Source organism: Accipiter gentilis, chromosome 4, assembly GCF_929443795.1.
Source record: "Accipiter gentilis chromosome 4, bAccGen1.1, whole genome shotgun sequence".
In the NCBI taxonomy this organism is placed as follows: domain Eukaryota; kingdom Metazoa; phylum Chordata; class Aves; order Accipitriformes; family Accipitridae; genus Astur; species Astur gentilis.
The window spans coordinates 16,689,933-16,708,063 of NC_064883.1; the positions used below are offsets into that span (position 1 = coordinate 16,689,933).

Consider the following 18,131-nt stretch of genomic DNA (forward strand, 5'->3'; position numbering starts at 1 on the left):
CGGCGCGGAGGAGGGAGGTGCGGCCGTGGCGGGGCGGTTTTTCCCAATGGCGGCCCCCCGGCGCGGCTGTGGGGAGGCCGGGCCGGGGTGCGGAGCACTGCCCAGGGAGGCCGGGGCGCTGCGGCGCGGTCGGTGCTGCCGTCAGAGCCTCAATAAATTGCCTTACGGCTCCCGATCGCTTGGAGTGACGCAGCAAGTATCCCAGGCTCTAGGCCACAGCCGTGCCTCAGCGGCTGCGGAAAAGACCGTTGGCTGCCTTGCGCCCACCGCCTGGGACGCCTGCAGGCACCGGTATGGGTGAAGTGAGAGGGGAGGGAAGTGCTGTTGAGCGGGGGTTCTTGCTTTTGTTGCGTACAGAAAAGTGGTCCCCGGCCCGGCTCTGTGTTCTCACCGTACTCGTCTTGCCTCTCGCTTGTCCCCTTGTCCCCTTGAAACAGGAGACAAACAGTCCGGAAGGAGGTGAGAAGAACTGAGTGGATGAAATGGTCCTGTTAGACACCTGGCATATAGCGATAGCAGTGCTCAGGGCTGAATGAACATAAATGTCACTGAGCTTATTAGTTACAAGGAAGGTTTCCCACAGCACAAGGATATGTTAAGTGATTCTGTGTTTTCACTGCTCAAATCAGGCTTAGATATTAAGTCTTTCAAAGTCAGAACTAATTACTAGTGTCTAATAAAGACATTTTCGTACGTTACTGTTTCCAGAGCATACAGGTTTTAGAAGAGGCCTGGAGGAGTATTTCGTCTCAGATATTCTTGCTGTCTCTCTATCATTTTGTTCCTTCCCATGCCTGTTTTCACTTACTGCGTTTGCCAGTATAGTTTTTACGCAGCTGTGGCAACATAGATGGTTACTTTTGCCTGTGTTGGATTTACACCAGCTCAGTGTAAAATACCAGTAGCACATAAAGGGACCAGAAATGCTGACTTCAGAGCAGAGCATACCAGAAAAGTCTTCATCTAGAACACTTCATTAGATAGAAATTAAATAAACCAATCTTTCTGATCAAAGCATATGTTTAACCGCTAACTAAAGCTATTGTGCTACTGAAGTCTACTGTTCAAGTGTATATGTTCTCTATTTTGTACCACAATCATCCAAGTCTTTGACCAGCTGGGCTCCAGTAAAAGAGAAAAGGTGCCATTTTCAATATTAATCTTGCTTTTTTTCTAGAGCACTTAAAATTTCTTGGTGGGGACTGCTGAAAAGGGATGAATTTTTAAGAATATTCTGCCAGTCACATTTCTTTTTTTTCCTTTGAAAGCATTGTACTTTATAATTTAAGACAATAAAGAATTATGATGTATGAAAGAGATTAATTCAGTAGTAAAAGGACAGTGTATAGCAACAAAAATTCCACAGTGTGCTGGAGGCAAGGTTTAATGTTATTAAAGTGTTAAGATACCCATTATAGTCCTACTAAAAATAGCAAAATTCTAATTTGCTTACATCTGAGATTAATGTTTCACTGCTTTTATCTTTGTTAGTTATGTACATCCTGATGACTCTGGAGGAAGTGGCCTGTTTGTATAGGAAAGCGATTTTACATCTGTGGAAATGTAGGGGTAAGTTACTACCCCTAAGGCCAACTAGTAAGGTTTCTGACTTGGCAGTATTTTACACTACTTTTGCATAGCATAAAGAACGGCATACCATACAAGGTAATAGAAAAGCATTTATAGTGACAGTAAAAGTGGGCCTTAATTATATCATGGAAGGTTTTCAGTAATTTAAAATTGGTAGAAGCCAGATAGAACTACCTTGTTAAGGAATATTACTAGAGATAATAGATTTATTCATAAAACTTGACAAGCTGAAATAAGTAAAACTGACCTTTATCTCCACCTACAAAATTATGTATTCCCTATTTTTAATGGAAAAATAAGCCTATTAGATATTACAGTCTTCTGAACTTTAATGTCTGATTGTTACCAAGATCTGTTCACACTTTAACACAGCTTTATAATAACATGTTTTACAATTAATTCCACAAGGAGGGATATGGGCCAGCTCCTACTTTTATTGGAGCCATTTTAATTTTAAAATGTGGAAAGATTGGCTTTATCTCTTCCTCTGCTGAAAAGCAATCAGTACATAATAACAGATTTTGGTGCCCTTGAAATGGGAGGGATACAGAGCTGGTGATAAGTATAGCACATCCAACACACTAAGTGGAGAAGGAATCTCATAGATCATGCATTTCTTTGGAAGAAGAGTTTTATGACATCAGGGTGATAATTTTAAGGTCAGAGAGAAATGAACATCTTCGGCAAAATGAGCATACCTGTATGTGTAAATATATACACGAAAATGATCCACACTGTCCAGAAAATGCTTGGAGAAGTAGATTGTTCTACTCTTTCCCTGCCTACAGTTAATTTATCCCATCTACCAGTTTTAACTTGCTATAAAGTGAATTATGAACTCTCTGGGGCAGGAACTATTTTTCAATGTAAGTCTTCTTGGTGTTTAGCACCTTGATCTTAATTAATGCCTGGAGGCATTTCTGCAAAACAGCTATTAAATAACAATCCAAGTTGATCAACTCCTCCCATGTACTTCACGCTACTTTAGAAGTCAAACATGCAGGCTGTTCCAGGTGTTATGAAGGGGTAATGGTATCTAAATTAGTGGGAGTGTAAGAAGGCTGACACATTCAACCTCTGATAATTGAAAGTAAGGGTGAAGCAAGGCTTTGATTATCCTGTAGAAGTCTTGAATGAAGAAAGTGTACACCAAGAAGTATACTTACTTTCAAGTATGTAGCTAAATGGGGGGAGTGGGCTGTTATTAGATGACAAGTGAAAATAACTGCAAGATACATGTATGAGGAAACAATGGAAAAAGGCTTGAGCCATGTGCAGAGGTTGTAATGCAAAATCAGAAGGTGTTGGGGTCATTTCACATACTGATACTTTTCTCACTTCCTATCTAACTTGTTTACAGCTCTGAGTTCCTTCTGGCTCAGCATGCCTTAGCTTGTGAAAACCACTGCAACTTCAGCTTCTCTGGGCTAAAAACCTTCTCTCCTTTCTTTGATACCAGTTTACTAGGGTAAATGTTAATATATTATTTTCTATATATGTTTCATATGTATAGTCTACATATGTTTTCCACACAGAAAACATAGCCTGGGACAAACCTTTCTGTTTCAAGAAAAATAGGTAGCCCTTATTAGGGATATGGACCTGAAACTGTTTGAAATGTTGCCAAAAAAGAATCGGCATAGAGTGGAAAGAGAAGACTCTTGGAAATTTTAATAGTATTACCTAGCAGAGACTTAGGTTACCTTTTAATACACATCAACTCATGCACTGCAGGAGCTATCTCACAGTGCCCAGATAACAAAAACACAAAGCATTATCAAACATCCACTTGTAAGGCTGCACGTGTACTTCACAGGAAACCATCTTTCACATGGAAATAGCAATTCATGAAAATTAAAAGCTAGCAGTTCATGAGAGGTTCGCTGGAGCAAGACTTTAAATCAGAGCTTTCACTTAGTGCTGGTCATATTAAAGGTAAATTCCATTCAAGTAGATATGACTACTGTTATACAACCACATCTAGTGACACAGCAGATGAGAAATTCTTTCCAAAGTGAAGTCAGTGGCCTTGAATTTCCTTGACGAGGTCAGCACAATATTCCTTTTGTTTTCATTAAATACCATTATTCTGTAGAACAGGCTAATGACATTTCTTATGCAGTTCAATACCTAATCACCTTAGCAGTTATTTTTTAATAACACCATGGGTTGTGAGTAGCATGCAAATCAAAAGTGAAACTTAAGACAAATTGCCCAAATCCCATATAGTGCAGATGCAGAGGGATACAGGCAGAACCATACAACAGTAAAGGACAGGAGCAAATGCAGAAGGAGGGAGAGGAAGAAACTGGCTGCATTGTGGAGCTGAACTAGTTGTAAACCACAAAGGAATGAAGTCATAAGGAGAATGAAATTATTGCAAGGACAATGCACTGCCAGCTACAGGTAGCTGGCATATAGTGACGGGATCCCAACACTTCAGTCTTCATGGAAGAGCTATGTCAGCAACCTCACACCACCAATTCTCGCTCCTCCATGTGGAAACCGAGCAGATTTCTCAATGTGCATGGAAGGGAAAATCAATTGCATTTCGTTACAATGACATGGTAGACCTAGGTTAAGGTAATATGTATTAATGTGTATGTAATAATAATAATGTTTAGTATTATTACAGTAACCAACTGTAGCTTGGTTGTACATTCAAAAATTGAAGTTACTCCTCTTCGACCATACCCTAGATCTAAGCTTAGAGCTAAACCAGTATTGCTTTGACATGTCGCGTGGTTCTAAAAGAATATCAAGTTCCTACATAAAATACTACAGCAGTTTCACTAGGAATTTTGAGAACCCCTTTCAAAATAAGCAATTATAATGAAATCGCTGACAAATTGCAATACATGAAGTTTTGCTCTTAAGACCATCTCTTAAATTGACATACAAAATGTTTTGCACAAAGAAGGCTTTTATCATCTTTGCTATGTCTGCTGAATTCTTTTATGATAACTTACATACTGCATGAATTATTTTGCTTTGATTATTAGAAAGTAGTCGGTGGTAGAAAATCTAATTTATTTCCTCACAATAAATAACAAAGCTTAGAGCAGTAGGAGATGGGGTCGCTGTGTGTTACAATTAAAAGTTACCACTCTGATTAGACCAGTTAAATTAAACCTATTCTTATTTCATACGTACCTTCACATGAAGCCTAACATTTACATTTTACTGCTTTCATTCATTTTCATAAATAAACATTATGCCATATAGCAGGCTAACAAACAAAAAGCCTTGTTCTTTGATGCTGACAATCACACTGAGTTACATCTTCAATGCTGCTTAGGTGCATTAGCTAAAAAATGGTACTAGCTCATAAATGTTCTTAGTCATACTGAGCAAGTGTTGTCTCAGGGAGGTTAAAATTACAATCTTCAGCTTCTGAGTTCTGTGCATTTTGGTTCCTTCATCCTCTGATAGGATGGCTGTAATGGTGGTGACTCCAGATTTGCAGAGCACAGGGAACAGGCTGACCGCTTTCTGTACATGCAGTTGTGTAACGCACCTTCTTCCTGAGATCAAGTGGAACAGCAGGACAGCTGTCCCAAACAGCATCTATGTATTAAGGACTTGTATTGCAAAACTCTACCATACTGATTGTTCATTTAATAGCAGCCTGTAGTTAATAAATATTAAGCACAAATCCTGCCTTCATATGATAAAAAGTTTATAGTCACAAAATCCAAACCCAGACGTACAACTCGTTATGGGGCAGTTTTAGAGTAGAAAAAAGCATTATTGTTGCACATACCCCTGGCTTCCAGTCTCCTTACCTCTACTTCACTAAGCAGCTGAAACTAAAAAAAATAAATAAGCAAAGATGTTTCTTTAATAAATGGAAAAAATAACTCCTACCTTAATCCTTAAGTATATAAGGTAAGATGCTTGCACCATGAGAAATTAAAAAGTGTTCAATGTGTGATACTACATATGAGCTTTACAGCCTTGGCTTGTGTATTTTCTTCAATAGTTTTATACTGATGAAAGACATCTGTACTTATGTTCACCACAGCAACAGGTTCCCCGCCCCCCTGTCCCGAGTTTGTGACACTATTTTTGTTTTTTTTCCTAGAACTACTGACTTGAGTGAGACACACTCTTTTGCCGAGAATGCTGAGCTACTCTGCTAGTATTTTAAAATCTTGCCAGTTACAGCACTGGTTCCAAAAGCTTTATTTTTTCCCCAATATTTTTTCCCCCAGAAAAGCCATGGGCACTTCAGAGCTTTTTTGTATGCCAGAGTTATTCTAAATAGTTTAAAATTCTATCAAGCTGAGATTTCAGTATCAGCTACCATCTCCTCACAATGCTTCCTTTGAAGAGGGTTGCACAGTTTTTAAATGTATCACTTTTCTTTAGTACAATGAAAACAGTTTGCAAGCAGATTAAAAGTACTACAATTTCAAATACAAGAGCAGTATCTGTTTTATTTTTCCCTGCTTAGCTAGATTTAATATGTGAAGGTATTTTCCCCGCTCCAGAATAATAATGGAAATAGTATATCAGATACTGCTGTTTGCTTTGCGATATTGCTAGCACTGAGTAACGATGAAGAAGAGAGAAAAATACAATTAAATTTTTGCTTTTCTGAAGAACTTTCTAAATGCTGTATAAGTATTTAACATTTATAATGGTGCTGAGATCTGCTGGAATTATAAAAGATCAGATAAACAAACATACCTTGAATATCAGAACTAAGAAGGCTTATTTTTTGATGAATTTGTATCTCAGTTGATTGACTGTAGTGGAAAAAGAGATGCAAGTTCTGGCTGAGACTTCTGACTAAGTGTTTGTGGGATGAAACATACATTTAAGCCAGCTATTTCATAATAATCCACCTGCTTGCAACAGTTACTTATTTAAAAGCTATGTCTTGTCCTTCAGGTACTGCATATATCCAAAAGGAAGCGCAAGGACAGGAAGAAGCGTGTAGCACTTAGTTCACAGAGTGGGACTTAGCATACAGTTAATTAAATGCTTAAATGACACAGTGCACTGAAACCTGCTATGAGAGAATTTCAAAGACGGTCACAAAAGACAAAGGGCTGCAGCTTCACTAATGTGCGAGGACTGGTCTGTCCCTGCAGCTGGCAGGGGCAGGGAGCACGTGCCCGTATGGTGCGCACACAGCTAGCTCTTGGATGTGTTTGGACCCTTTTGGCAACAGCTGAGTGGAGATGTACATCCAATGTACAGGGTCCACTGTAAAAACAAACAGGCTGTTGATCTGTAATAACTTTGTGTAAATCAAGTTAAGTGCACACCTTGAAGAGGAAATTCAGTTGCTTGTCTCTCCTAAAAAAGGCATAGCAGCAATAGAAACAGATTTCACAGAGATTACAGTGTATGGAAATAAAATTTTATGGGAGATACGCCTAAACTCCCAGGAGGGCTGTGGAAAAACCTAAAGTCTCTGCTTCAGTGTATAATGTTGTAGGTCATACAGTGATAACGTCACAGCTCCTTAGGCTTGGTGTACAGAGGCAACAACTAATATAAAACCCTACTAAGACAATGAAATAGGGCACAAACAATTCATTTGATGTTCTTCAACCACTGTTCTGTGATTTTTCAGTGCTCCTAATAATAGGAGCTTGCAAGTGCTCCTTGTAACTCCTGGTCACCCACAGAACAAATGTATGGAGTATAGCTACTCTCTAGCTTTCTGAAAGCATCTCTTTCTTTGATGAGTAAAGAGACAGACCTGCCGGTTCCCTAGATACAGGGGAAGGATTTATTTTTATTTTTTAAAGAAGGCAACAATCTATTATGAATTTTAGTCAGGTAACTGAGGTCATGTGTAGTTGTAATTTCTTTAATGAGGTAATTAATAGATTAACAATGTTCCTGAAGATAAACAGCACAATATATGCTTTAGCAGATAAATTAACTTGGTGTTTTGTAAACCATAGAAAACCATTAAGGTCCATTGAGCACCTGTGCAGCCCACTAGTCTCATCCTCCACAGTGCTTGCTTCACTCCCTACCAGAAGTCTTTCCCAGTCACTTCATTTTTAGCACTATAGCTGTGAGGCATTTTTGAGGAGTTCTCAAAACCTGTGTCACTGGACAGATCTTGTAGTCTGTCTTTTCGTCAATAGGCATGTGAAGTGCACAGGGGAAAATAATCTGGCCCAGCAAAATAAAACATAAATTTGCACTCAGAATAATACATGGCCCAATTCATTGCTTGCAAGGAAGGACAGACTGCTGACTGGCTTTTCCTTTGCAGATTTACTGGGGACTAGGAGTTTTGAGCTAAGACTTATTTGCATTTTCCCCTCTTCCAAGCCAACAGCGCTCCAAGGTGTAGCACACACAAACCATGATGTAGTGGTAGCTGTGCAGGTCTACCACTTTTCCAGGCGTGTGCCAGTTGCATCCAGCCTCTGAACATGTTTGGATTTTGACCAATACATTAAATTCTGTTTTGGAACAGAAGAGTATTAAAAATCGGCTTTACAGGAGGGAATAGAAAGAGCAAGTACTCCCTTGCTTTGTTTTCTGGTATTAAAAGTAGACATCAGTCAGCAGAATATGAACCACAGCTAAGCATTCTAGATTGGATTTTTCTCAAGGCTAAACAGGGTTGTTTGGCTGCAGGTGATGAGAACTACAAAGTTTCAGTGCAGCCAAAGGAGTTCTTTCCCCCAGGGTCATGGACAGTTTCACCACCTAGCCCGAACTGCATGAAGGTTTCAGTCTCTTATGTGGAGACACAGCGGGCATCTGATACTCATGTAGTACTGGGTATTCGTTGCAGTTTCTAAAAATTCAGCAAAAAAAAGGTAATTATTCTTCTCAGTCACAATACCCAAGAGTTTCAGTGAGAAATCCGAGCCTATTATTGTGTGCTATATGAACATAGCCAAAGGAAAACCAACCCTTATCCTAGGGAGCTCACAAGCTTGTATTATGGCTATTGTATTATGTATTATGGCTGGTGAAAAAAGGAGGAAGAAACAAACTAGAGAAAAGAGGAGGATGAAAGAACCAAGGTTTCAAGGAAGACAAACATTGTGTGGGTGGGGAGCAGTAATTACAGCTCATCACTCCGCTATAGTCTAGAATTTTTAAGTCTTATCAGTTTACCATGTCTTCAAGTTAACAGTAAATCTCAAAATTAGTTCACTGAATGCAAGATTTGGCTTACTGTTTGCTAAAGTTTAAAAGCTAAGTCAATTGAAAATAGATTCAAAAGCTGATCACGAGCATGCTAGGCAGAAAGCTTTCTTTCACGCTCCTAGGTTTCAATTCTTGCATGGAAACAATAATAAACTCACTTTGAAGACCTTATAAAAGCTGCCTCTGCAAAATCATTTTTGCTTTCATCTCACAGAGAATATGATTCAAACAAACCACACTATACATTCCAGTTGCATAATATTGAGAAAGAGTAGAAATCTTTCAGAGGATCTGGCACCTAACAGCTGTTGCCACTAGAGTTGTAAATTCTAGTTATGTAAAAACCTGCAATAATATTAATTTTTAAATACATAAATTTTTAAGCCTTATGTTGACATCACAGGTTTTTATCAGAATATAGGTTTCCTCTGTTCTGGCTGTCATGGGCACACCACACTACTTCACAGGCTTTAAACAAAGTAAGGAAGGCAAATAAACAAACTTAGGAACAGATTGTTTAGCTGAGATTTTAATCACATCACTTAACTCCAGTAAATGAAGACAGTACTGCAAGAGCCAGTAGTTTGGAGTTCTGCAAGGGTAAGCTCTGCAGTTTTCATCTCATCTTTGAATGCTGCCTTCTATACCTCTACCAGGACAGGACACAGAAAGAAGATGAAGGAAGAGTCTGCGCAGGACACTAGGAAGCAGAAGCAGCAGCAAGATACTGTAATCTTACTTTTTTTACAATTTACTTATTCCATTCAAGGCCTCTACTGCTGGGATATAAAAGGAAAATAAAACAAATAATATCTCTTTATGTAAGGAAAAAAAAAACCCCACGGACATACTGTAAGCAGAAGGGGACTATTTAGGGAATCCTTCATGCTTTGAAGTCTTTGGATTTCAGATGGCAAGTAATATGATAGATATATGATGCATACAGCTCATGAGTACATGCAACCTCAATCTGAATCTTCAAAGGAAGCATCAGAAAGCTTTAAAGAGGACAAATGGTTGCATCGGAAAGCCTCTGAAACCATAGGTCATTCTGTGAAAGCCTGTTATTAGGTCTTAGATATCCTACCTGCTAAGTCTCACTTCAGAGCCCAGCCCTTTTGTTTAGGGACACTGACATCTGCATGGTCTTTCATTTCAGCGCAACTTCAGATAGAGGGTTTTTTAGGTGAGCACCACTGCAGTCCCCTCAAATCACTGATCTTTGAGCGCTTGCTGAGGACTGATTGAAGGCCCAGCAGTCTAGCACATAAAGCATACATATCCTTCTGTGTTTTTCAGACCTGTGATAATTCAGAGTTGAGATAAAATGATAGCCATTAGCAGTCACCACAGAGTCCCTAACTCCAAGCTTTCACTGTTACAGAACTATGAAATTCCTCCTTTATGTGAAACCAATAGCAGCAGCTGGCAGACATTTCAAGAGTGGAGATACCATTAAAAGGCAAAACCAAAGCTTCCAAATGAGCAAGATATTTGTCAGTTACCTTCATCCTTCCATCTGTAGTCAGCAAGCACTTTTTGGTCCTCTCAGTTCAGATACTTTACCATGGACAGGACCCCTCATGCTCAGCCTCTGGATTGAAGCCATGTCAGCGGATATCTGTTACCCAGTATAATTCAGTAATGAAAGAAGAACAATCCCAATACATTATCCACAGTCTTTCAGTCACCCAGAAAGTAACACTTGCCAGAAACAAAATGAGCTGTACTGCAGAGAGGCCTTGTCTCTTTAACGACAGCAGCAGAAAAATATAAGGACATGGGAGATCGGACGTACCTTTTAAAAGGAAATGTTCTCACTCTCCTGGTCAAAGTAAAGAGGCACCTGAGGGTTTTGCTATTCCTTTGTAAACACAGCAGAGCCTTGTCTTCCCCTCACACTTACTATCCCCAGAGCAGCTGCTCCTGGTCTGGAGAATTCTTATGAACCTGATGCAGATGCACCTGTAGTTACGGCTTACAGAGTACTCTGACAAAGCAACCCTGAATTGTACTGCTTGCTGGGGGCGAGGGGGGTAATTTTTGCTCATACTGTGTTCTATCATAAAAGCTTTACTTCTCAGCTGAGTTGGCTCCTGCCCTTTCCCTGCTGCCCCAATACCTCTGTTGGTGGAGCTGCACCCATGCTTCAGCAAGTCTCCAAGACATCACGCTTGTCTCCTTGTCTAATCTTGCTCTAAGCAAGTCTGTGCAGTTTGGCACTAGTAACCCTCACAGGTGTGCAAAATACCTACTGTTGACTGGGACTATCTGGCAAGAAAGTAGGGGATTGTTAGAGTAGGCTTCTTGCCTGTTGTCCTTGCTGATAGGACATTCACTGCCACTCTTGTCTCTTCTCCCTGCTACAACAACTAACTTCTCACCCAAGTCCAGTAGCAGAGCAGCTGGTTAGCAGTGGGAAGGTCAGCAATCTTTGGCCCCAACAAAGATACCTACGGCCCCACTCAGATGGTTAAACGGGACTCAGCTGTGCTGCCGTGCGTGTTACAGGACACCTGTGACCTTTCTGAGCCACCTCTCTAAAAATGTAAGCTCGGGGGGAAATTTGTCTTAGATTCCTCCTGGCAATGGTCTATTTTAATCAGGATTGTTGCTGTAGCTGCTGCTTCTGTAGGGAGGGTGTCAGACAACAAAAAGCATGGTGAACTGTCAGGTAAATGACATTAAAATCCCCTGATTGCATTCAGCCCTTATGTTAATGTTGCCAATGGCCATGAAATCACCCTGAGTCACCTCTGTGAAATCTGTTAAGAGCAGCAGGGAGAGCTGTGCTCTTCTAGCACTGGTCAAGAGGCTTTGTTAGAATAATCAAAGCATTATTGCTGCTAAAGCAAATGTGCCTATCTCTGGGCCTCCAGGTCATTTTCTGAGCAACTGATCTGTAGTCTACCAAAAAATAAAGACTAATGTTTTCACTTGATGCTTTCATTTCATGTGCGTGGGGGCCCACATTTCACTGCTGATTAAATGAGGTGGTAAAAGGTACAATCTTGTGGAACTCGGTACACGCATAGCATCCTTTTGAGGAGAGAGCACTTGCAGGATGGAAGTGTGGATGCATTTAGGAAGAAGCTTGGTACAGGCTGACTCCCCTTCTAACTGCTCCCCTGGAATAACTCAGTTTGCTATTATTTAGAAGAAAAATAAAAATCAGCTTATGAGCTTCCATGTTCTGTAGGGGCAGATTTTCTTTTTTTTCCCCTGTAATGCAAATATGCTTTAATGTCAAGAGGAAATTGACATGCAGGAGGAGAAGGGCCAGAACAGTCATCAACTAATTTTATGGCATGGTGGGCCTCCCAACTCCCATTGGTCTCCCTTCTCCCTCTTGCTTCTTGGAAGCTTTAATTGAAGTGAGTGTAGTTTATTGATTTTTAGCATAAGGTAATGTGTTAATAGTCAGAGGAGGTCAAAGTAACTTTAGGCCAGTTTAGAGGGGACGTAACGAGACATTAAGGATGTGTAGTGCATTAAAGATCTGATTGTGTTTTCAATGAAATCAGAAGTTCCTTTGATTTTAGCAGCAAAATTCCTAGCCATAAGAGGGGAAAAGTGTACTTTTTCTTTATCTAAAGACAAAATTATTGTCTTTAAAAAAGAAAAAGCAAGGATGTAGAAAGTCAGCACATTAAAGTAGTATCTAACTCAGGTTTTATAATAATTTTTTCGTCTTATATACTTATGGCTCAATTAAGCCATAAAGGCACAACTTCAGTAGGATGCTGAGGAAGCAATTGTATTCTAAAGCAAAGTTTGAGGAGTTTTTTTCAAGCTTTCCTATAAAGAGGTGGAGTCTGAAGAGCAACTTCAGTCCATGGAAAATAATGGGCTTGTTTTGGCTTTTTTTTGGGGGGGGGCCTTTTTAGATGCAGTAAAAATGAAGACTACAAGAAGATCACAAAGTTTATAACAAGAAGCATTCCTGTAGCCTACAGAGATGTCTGAGAGCACCTCCTGCTATAGTACAGTAAGCAAAACATATTCTGTATGATTCCTTAGTTCTCCTATGAGGGATAGTACCACAATCCCACTGTCTACCATCTTCATTTTCTTGTTGTTGCAGGTGAAGCCTATGTGAGTCTGAACTGGCAAGAGACGAAACTGTTCAACTGAATTTAGCTACATTTAATATAATCATTTACAGCAGATCTAATACTATATAGCACTATATGCTATGGTCAAAATGGATATTTAGAGGAGTGATTCCAGAGGCTGGCTCCTCTCCTGTGTACGGCCTGTAGTTACATTCTAAGATTATGCTATTTTATGTAAACTACCAATACTGTACAGTATTATGATGTTCTGTTGGCTCTAAGGATTCCTAACATCTTTCTATAAAACAAAGATGAAAAATGATGCTGTATTTACAACCAATAGAACATATGAATGCTTGCTGTTTGGTAGCATAATGAAACTGCTAACTCAGTGTGTCTAATTTTGCTATTACAAATACAGTGCATGTACTTTTACTCTGTGATAATAATGCAAGATATAGCTTATTCTTGACCGAACTTGACTGTACCATATATGTCTACACAATTTTTTCTATTTATTCTGAAAACAAGGCAGATAGGTTTGCTATGTGTATTCATAAAGGTATGTGCTTAAATATTTTCTCGAAAACACCTTAAACTTTAATATTTCCAAGCACTCATCGTCCATCCTGTCTGTCCTCCCTCTCCCCCTCTTCTTCAGAGAGAAAGAAATACATCTTTGTGTGTACTGCACATGTACGTATCAAAAATAAACTTCCTTTCTAGCAAGTAAATCCAAGAACAATGTTGCTAGCAGCTGTTGTGCTTAAAGCCCAGTTGAGAACACTGTCCTGTTATAAGCTCTCAACACTCTTCTCAACATCAGTAATCAATATGCCAGCACAATGTATTGTAAACCCAAATTCCCAGGCCAGGAGACCACAAAAGCTCCTCTGTCTTGTGTGAGGGAACTGAAAAGAGGCTTTCACAGTGCTGCAGAATATGCTGGCAGACTGGCCCGGTTCAGAGCCCTCAGTGTTCTGGAAGATATTTATGTACAAGTAGGGCAAATCTTGTCTAATCCTTGGTTAAGAAGCTACTATAACTGTTATTTAAAAAAAAAAATGAGAAGAATCATATGTATGTGTTGAAGACAACCATCAGATAATTACAGGCTGCTCAGTGGCTGCATGAAGTGCAGTAGCTGAGGAACTGAAAAGGTCTTTGTGCTCCTTCCAGCAGGAGAAGGACATCTCTTTATCTACTCTCACAAATAAAAACCCAGACCTATCCTTTAGAAACAAACATACACCTATTTCCTCCTATTTTATAAGTCATTTCTACAGTCAGTTTTTGCAAGCAGAAAGTTACAAAGCCAAAGAGTTTGATAACAATAATGGTAGTTTTTCTTAAAGAGGAAATCACAAGCTAATAACCACTCAGTTCTTTGATTTTCACTTATGTTTGTAACTTTCAAGTTGTTGGGAAGAGTTAACTCTCCATTGGGTAAAACGGCACCAAAGTAAAACCAAATAACTTCTCATTGCATTGTCCATCTAAAAAGGAAGGTACCTACTGGGTTTTTTAGGAAGTTTTGCCAGACATCAGTGCAAGCACTGAGCAACAATATGTCAGAGAGAGGAAGGTCAGCTCAGCATATAGAATACTGTTTTTTGTAATTTTATTTTAAAGGAAATTACATTCAGATACAGCCCAGTGCTATCAGCAGAGATTTAAATGAATATTTAAAGCTAACAAACTTCTATAATTAATCTCTTAGCTTCACAATTCTTTTGTCATTAATACTGATTAGGAGCTCAGACTAAATTCACTCTTTTGCATTACCCAGATTTAAAATCACAATCATGTTAAAAAAATTTTAAAAATGTCAAAAATTTCACTTTCCAACCTAACTTATAAGAATAATGAAACCATTGAAATGCCTTCATTAAAAAGCCACATTGACATGATTTACAGCTGTATAAATTGTTGTTTAGAACAAGTATTATAGGATAAGTGATCAAAGCACTGCTAAAGATTTGAAGCAGAATTTTTCCCACTGCCCTTAGATAGACTTTTCTGGCTAAATTACAAATAAAAAACACTTTGTACTCTTAAATTCACCAAAATAAAAAAGTCCAAATAACTGTGTCTGAGAGAAAAGAGAAAGCCATATTCTGTGGTGCCTACTCACACTCCAAATTCCCAGGATGTGGAATGCTACTGCAACAAGGGGTTTCCTTGTGCCTGAGGTACTTGATATTTGACTAAGACCCGCATAGAAAATGAGTAGAAACACACCCTGCACCTGACAAGGTGAACAGTCTGCATGCTGGAAAAGAACTGAGTACTGCTGAGTAAGGCAGCCAAGACAAAGTATGGCATAAGCGCAGTCTGGTTAAGGCAGAGTACATATTTTTGAAGACGTTATTTCTTCTGCTTCCACTTATAAAAGCACTAGTGCGCTAGAATGTGTTTAAGAGCTTTTGTTAAAAAGACCTGGTGGAGCTGGAGGTGGTTCACAGAGATAAATCTAAAGAAATTCATTACAATAAGCTAGACAGTCCCTCAAAAAAACCTTTGTCGACTTCATATTCTTACAGCCATTCAGTCTGAAACTCCAAATATATTTACTAACAAGACAAACAAATTAAGCACAGCTTTCTCAAAATACCTATCCCTTATTTGCCCCCTACAAGACACAGCTTCCACTCTGGATCAGGCAGCACCTGAAATTTTATGTGAGTGAGTGTGGCAATATTTTTGCCTAGTAAGTAAATCATGTCCAGTCCTACCCTTGCAACAGATGTAGAATTAGTCACTTATCAGGCCAAATTCTGCACAATATTATGCTGACCTTAATCTAAAGGAATTTCTGTGGCAATAGTTTGGATTTTTAAGTGAAGGCAGAATTTGGCCCACTTTAGCACATCAGAATAAACTGATCCACAGCTTATATTTGAAGAATCAATAGATTAAAAAAAGTATTGGTAGCACTTCCCATATTTACTACAGGAAGAGCCTCACTCACCCCATTTGACCAGTTTACAACTATCATTTATCCTTCCCAGTGCTAAGACTTTCTAGGTTATTCGCAGAAATATATCAAAGCTCAGGAAAGCGTAACAACAGATGCATCATATTGTTGCACAAGCTTATGCTTAAGAACACTAGAAAGTAGCTGGGCTCTGATCATTCTTTGGCTTGAAGCTGGAGCCTCCCTGGATAGATCAGTTCTTCCATTTGTTGGAGTCCCAAGCCAGGAACCAGCCTGTGAATGTAGGGGGTTCATGCCCCTGCTTCACAATGACAATGGGGGTCCCCTTATCTCTGCCAGAAGGATCTGTTTCAATATAGCGTTTGGCTAAAAACAGAGAGGAAATAAAACATGTAATATATTAGTTCATTCCTTTGGTATAAAAAATACATTAAAAGCTCTAGTGAAAGAACCCAGGGCTACTATAATACAGTATTCAGTTAAATTATTTCAAAGGCAATGAAATGATCAGGTAGTTGCTGATTTCTCCCAGCTGCCAGTGAAAGAATTTTCCATGAGGTTAAAACAAAGGGACTGTTGCTCTGATCAGTTTGTTGCCATACAGCTGCGTTTTGGCTCCTGAACAGGAGGACGAATTTGCTAGTGCTGTGCAGATGCACAAGCTTCATTCCCATTTTTTCCTTTGTAAAAGCCAGTATAGTTTCCCTTGACATCACAATGTGACATCAGTACGTACTGGAAACACAGCTAGGTAACCCTAGCTGCTCCAGGGAAATATCTGCAAGCGTTTTTAGCACAAACTTTGTCAGAATGACTCAGCCATGTGAAATCATACCAGAGATAACACATGATTTTTCAAGGAGGTGCACTCCACATGAGATGTCTTGATTTGTTCTGCAATTCGAATTTCCTCCTCCAAATTTAACTCAGTGAAGGGTAGCAGTGTAAGGACTTGAGGATTTGTTGGCATTCCTTTGACTACATACACTAGTGTAGGGTGCAGCTCAGTAGATATCTCCTTTTAAATTCTTTCTCTTTTCAGTGCAGTTTCTTTTCATGGAGCTCTCCTACATATTCTTTAGAAAGCTCTGCAGCCTAGTAATGCTATCTTGATTAATTTTACCCTTCATAAACTTACAGATAAGAAAGATAAAATGAGTTTTAAAGCACATTTAAAGGAGAAAATAATCTTCTCCAGGATTAAATACTAATAAGCTCAGTAACACTTTTAAACACTGTAAACATAACTAGATTTCTTCTACATCATCTTTTTCACTTCTTTCAGTAATACTGATGGTACTTCACTCAGATTTCTGCCAAATTGATTCGATTTACCTGATTTAACAGATTCCTGTTGCTCAGTTTCATTAGCATCCTTCCCAATCCAGACAAAAACCTGCAAACAGAGAGAAAGATATAGCTCCCTTGTTGTTATAAGGATGTTGTGTACAGCAGATAAAGTACAAAATAGTTGATACCACTAGGAGAAAGAATATACACTATGAAAAGACTGCAGAGATACACAGCTCTCACAAACCACAGCTGATGATTTTTTTTTTCCCTTGCAAGATACTGTAGTTCTATCCTCTGAAATCTCACCACTCTATTGATACTAGAAAGCTGGACATTTATGCACTCTGATGTGCATAGGAACTCCAATTAACTTTTCCATGGGTATCTTTTATAATTGGCCAAGGAAATTGGTCTTTACGTGCAGGTAAAAACACTGAACAGGAGCTGTCTCTCATTTTGAGTTCTGTGTGCGCATCAATGCTTGGGCCCTGGGATCAATGCTACCCCGAGTAACTGCTAGATAACCCATTGAATAACCCAACAACCGGAGACTCAATGTGTAATCCCCAAATATATTTTTTTTCTGTCAAGGATCCTTTTGGAAACCAGCTACATGTCCCGGACTTCTTTCCTTCTTACCCAAGTCAGTATGTCCCAACTCCTTTCTGTCCAGGTCTTCCACCCACCTTCCCCCATCACTCCTTCCCACATGGACCTTGGACATTCCTTCTCATTTCCAAAAACCTCAGCCTTTTTTTCCTTAAGCCTCAGCCTTTTTTTCCACCTCCCCCCATCACTCCTTCCCACATGGACCTTGGACATTCCTTCTCATTTCCAAAAACCTCAGCCTTTTTTTCCTTAAGCCTCAGCCTTTTTTTCCACCTTCCCCCACCACTCCTTCCCACATGGACCTTGGACACTCCTTCTCATTTCCAAAAACCTCAGCCTTTTTTTCCTTAAGGCTGAAGAAGACAAAATGTGGGATCTGTGACTCCCTCCCCCTTTCCCTCCAAGGGGAGAGTAAGAACAGAGAGAATATACTGTGAGAAACATATGTGCCCCCCGCACGCGCAGCAAGTTTGCCTGTCATCCAAAAAGCTCTCAACATTTTCAGTTTT

General features: G+C 39.4%; 1 protein-coding gene and 1 long non-coding RNA gene across 4 annotated transcripts in view; one reads left to right on the plus strand and one right to left on the minus strand.

Moving 5' to 3' along the window:
- On the plus strand, positions 1-13,346 carry LOC126037895 (uncharacterized). Its single transcript, XR_007505840.1, has 3 exons — positions 1-459; positions 12,615-12,715; positions 12,812-13,346. It is a non-coding gene; the product is annotated as an uncharacterized LOC126037895 (long non-coding RNA).
- Positions 13,347-14,244: 898 nt separating this feature from the next.
- SCIN (scinderin) overlaps positions 14,245-18,131 on the minus strand; it is a 53,158-nt gene continuing 49,271 nt past the window's right edge. For all 3 annotated transcript variants that reach the window (XM_049798748.1, XM_049798751.1, XM_049798750.1), the window contains exons 15-16: positions 17,056-17,116; positions 14,245-16,086 (exon numbers count right to left, since the gene is read on the minus strand). In XM_049798748.1, coding sequence (XP_049654705.1) covers positions 15,953-16,086; positions 17,056-17,116 — 195 coding nt within the window. In that variant the 3' untranslated portion in view covers positions 14,245-15,952. The remainder of the gene's footprint in view (positions 16,087-17,055; positions 17,117-18,131) is intronic.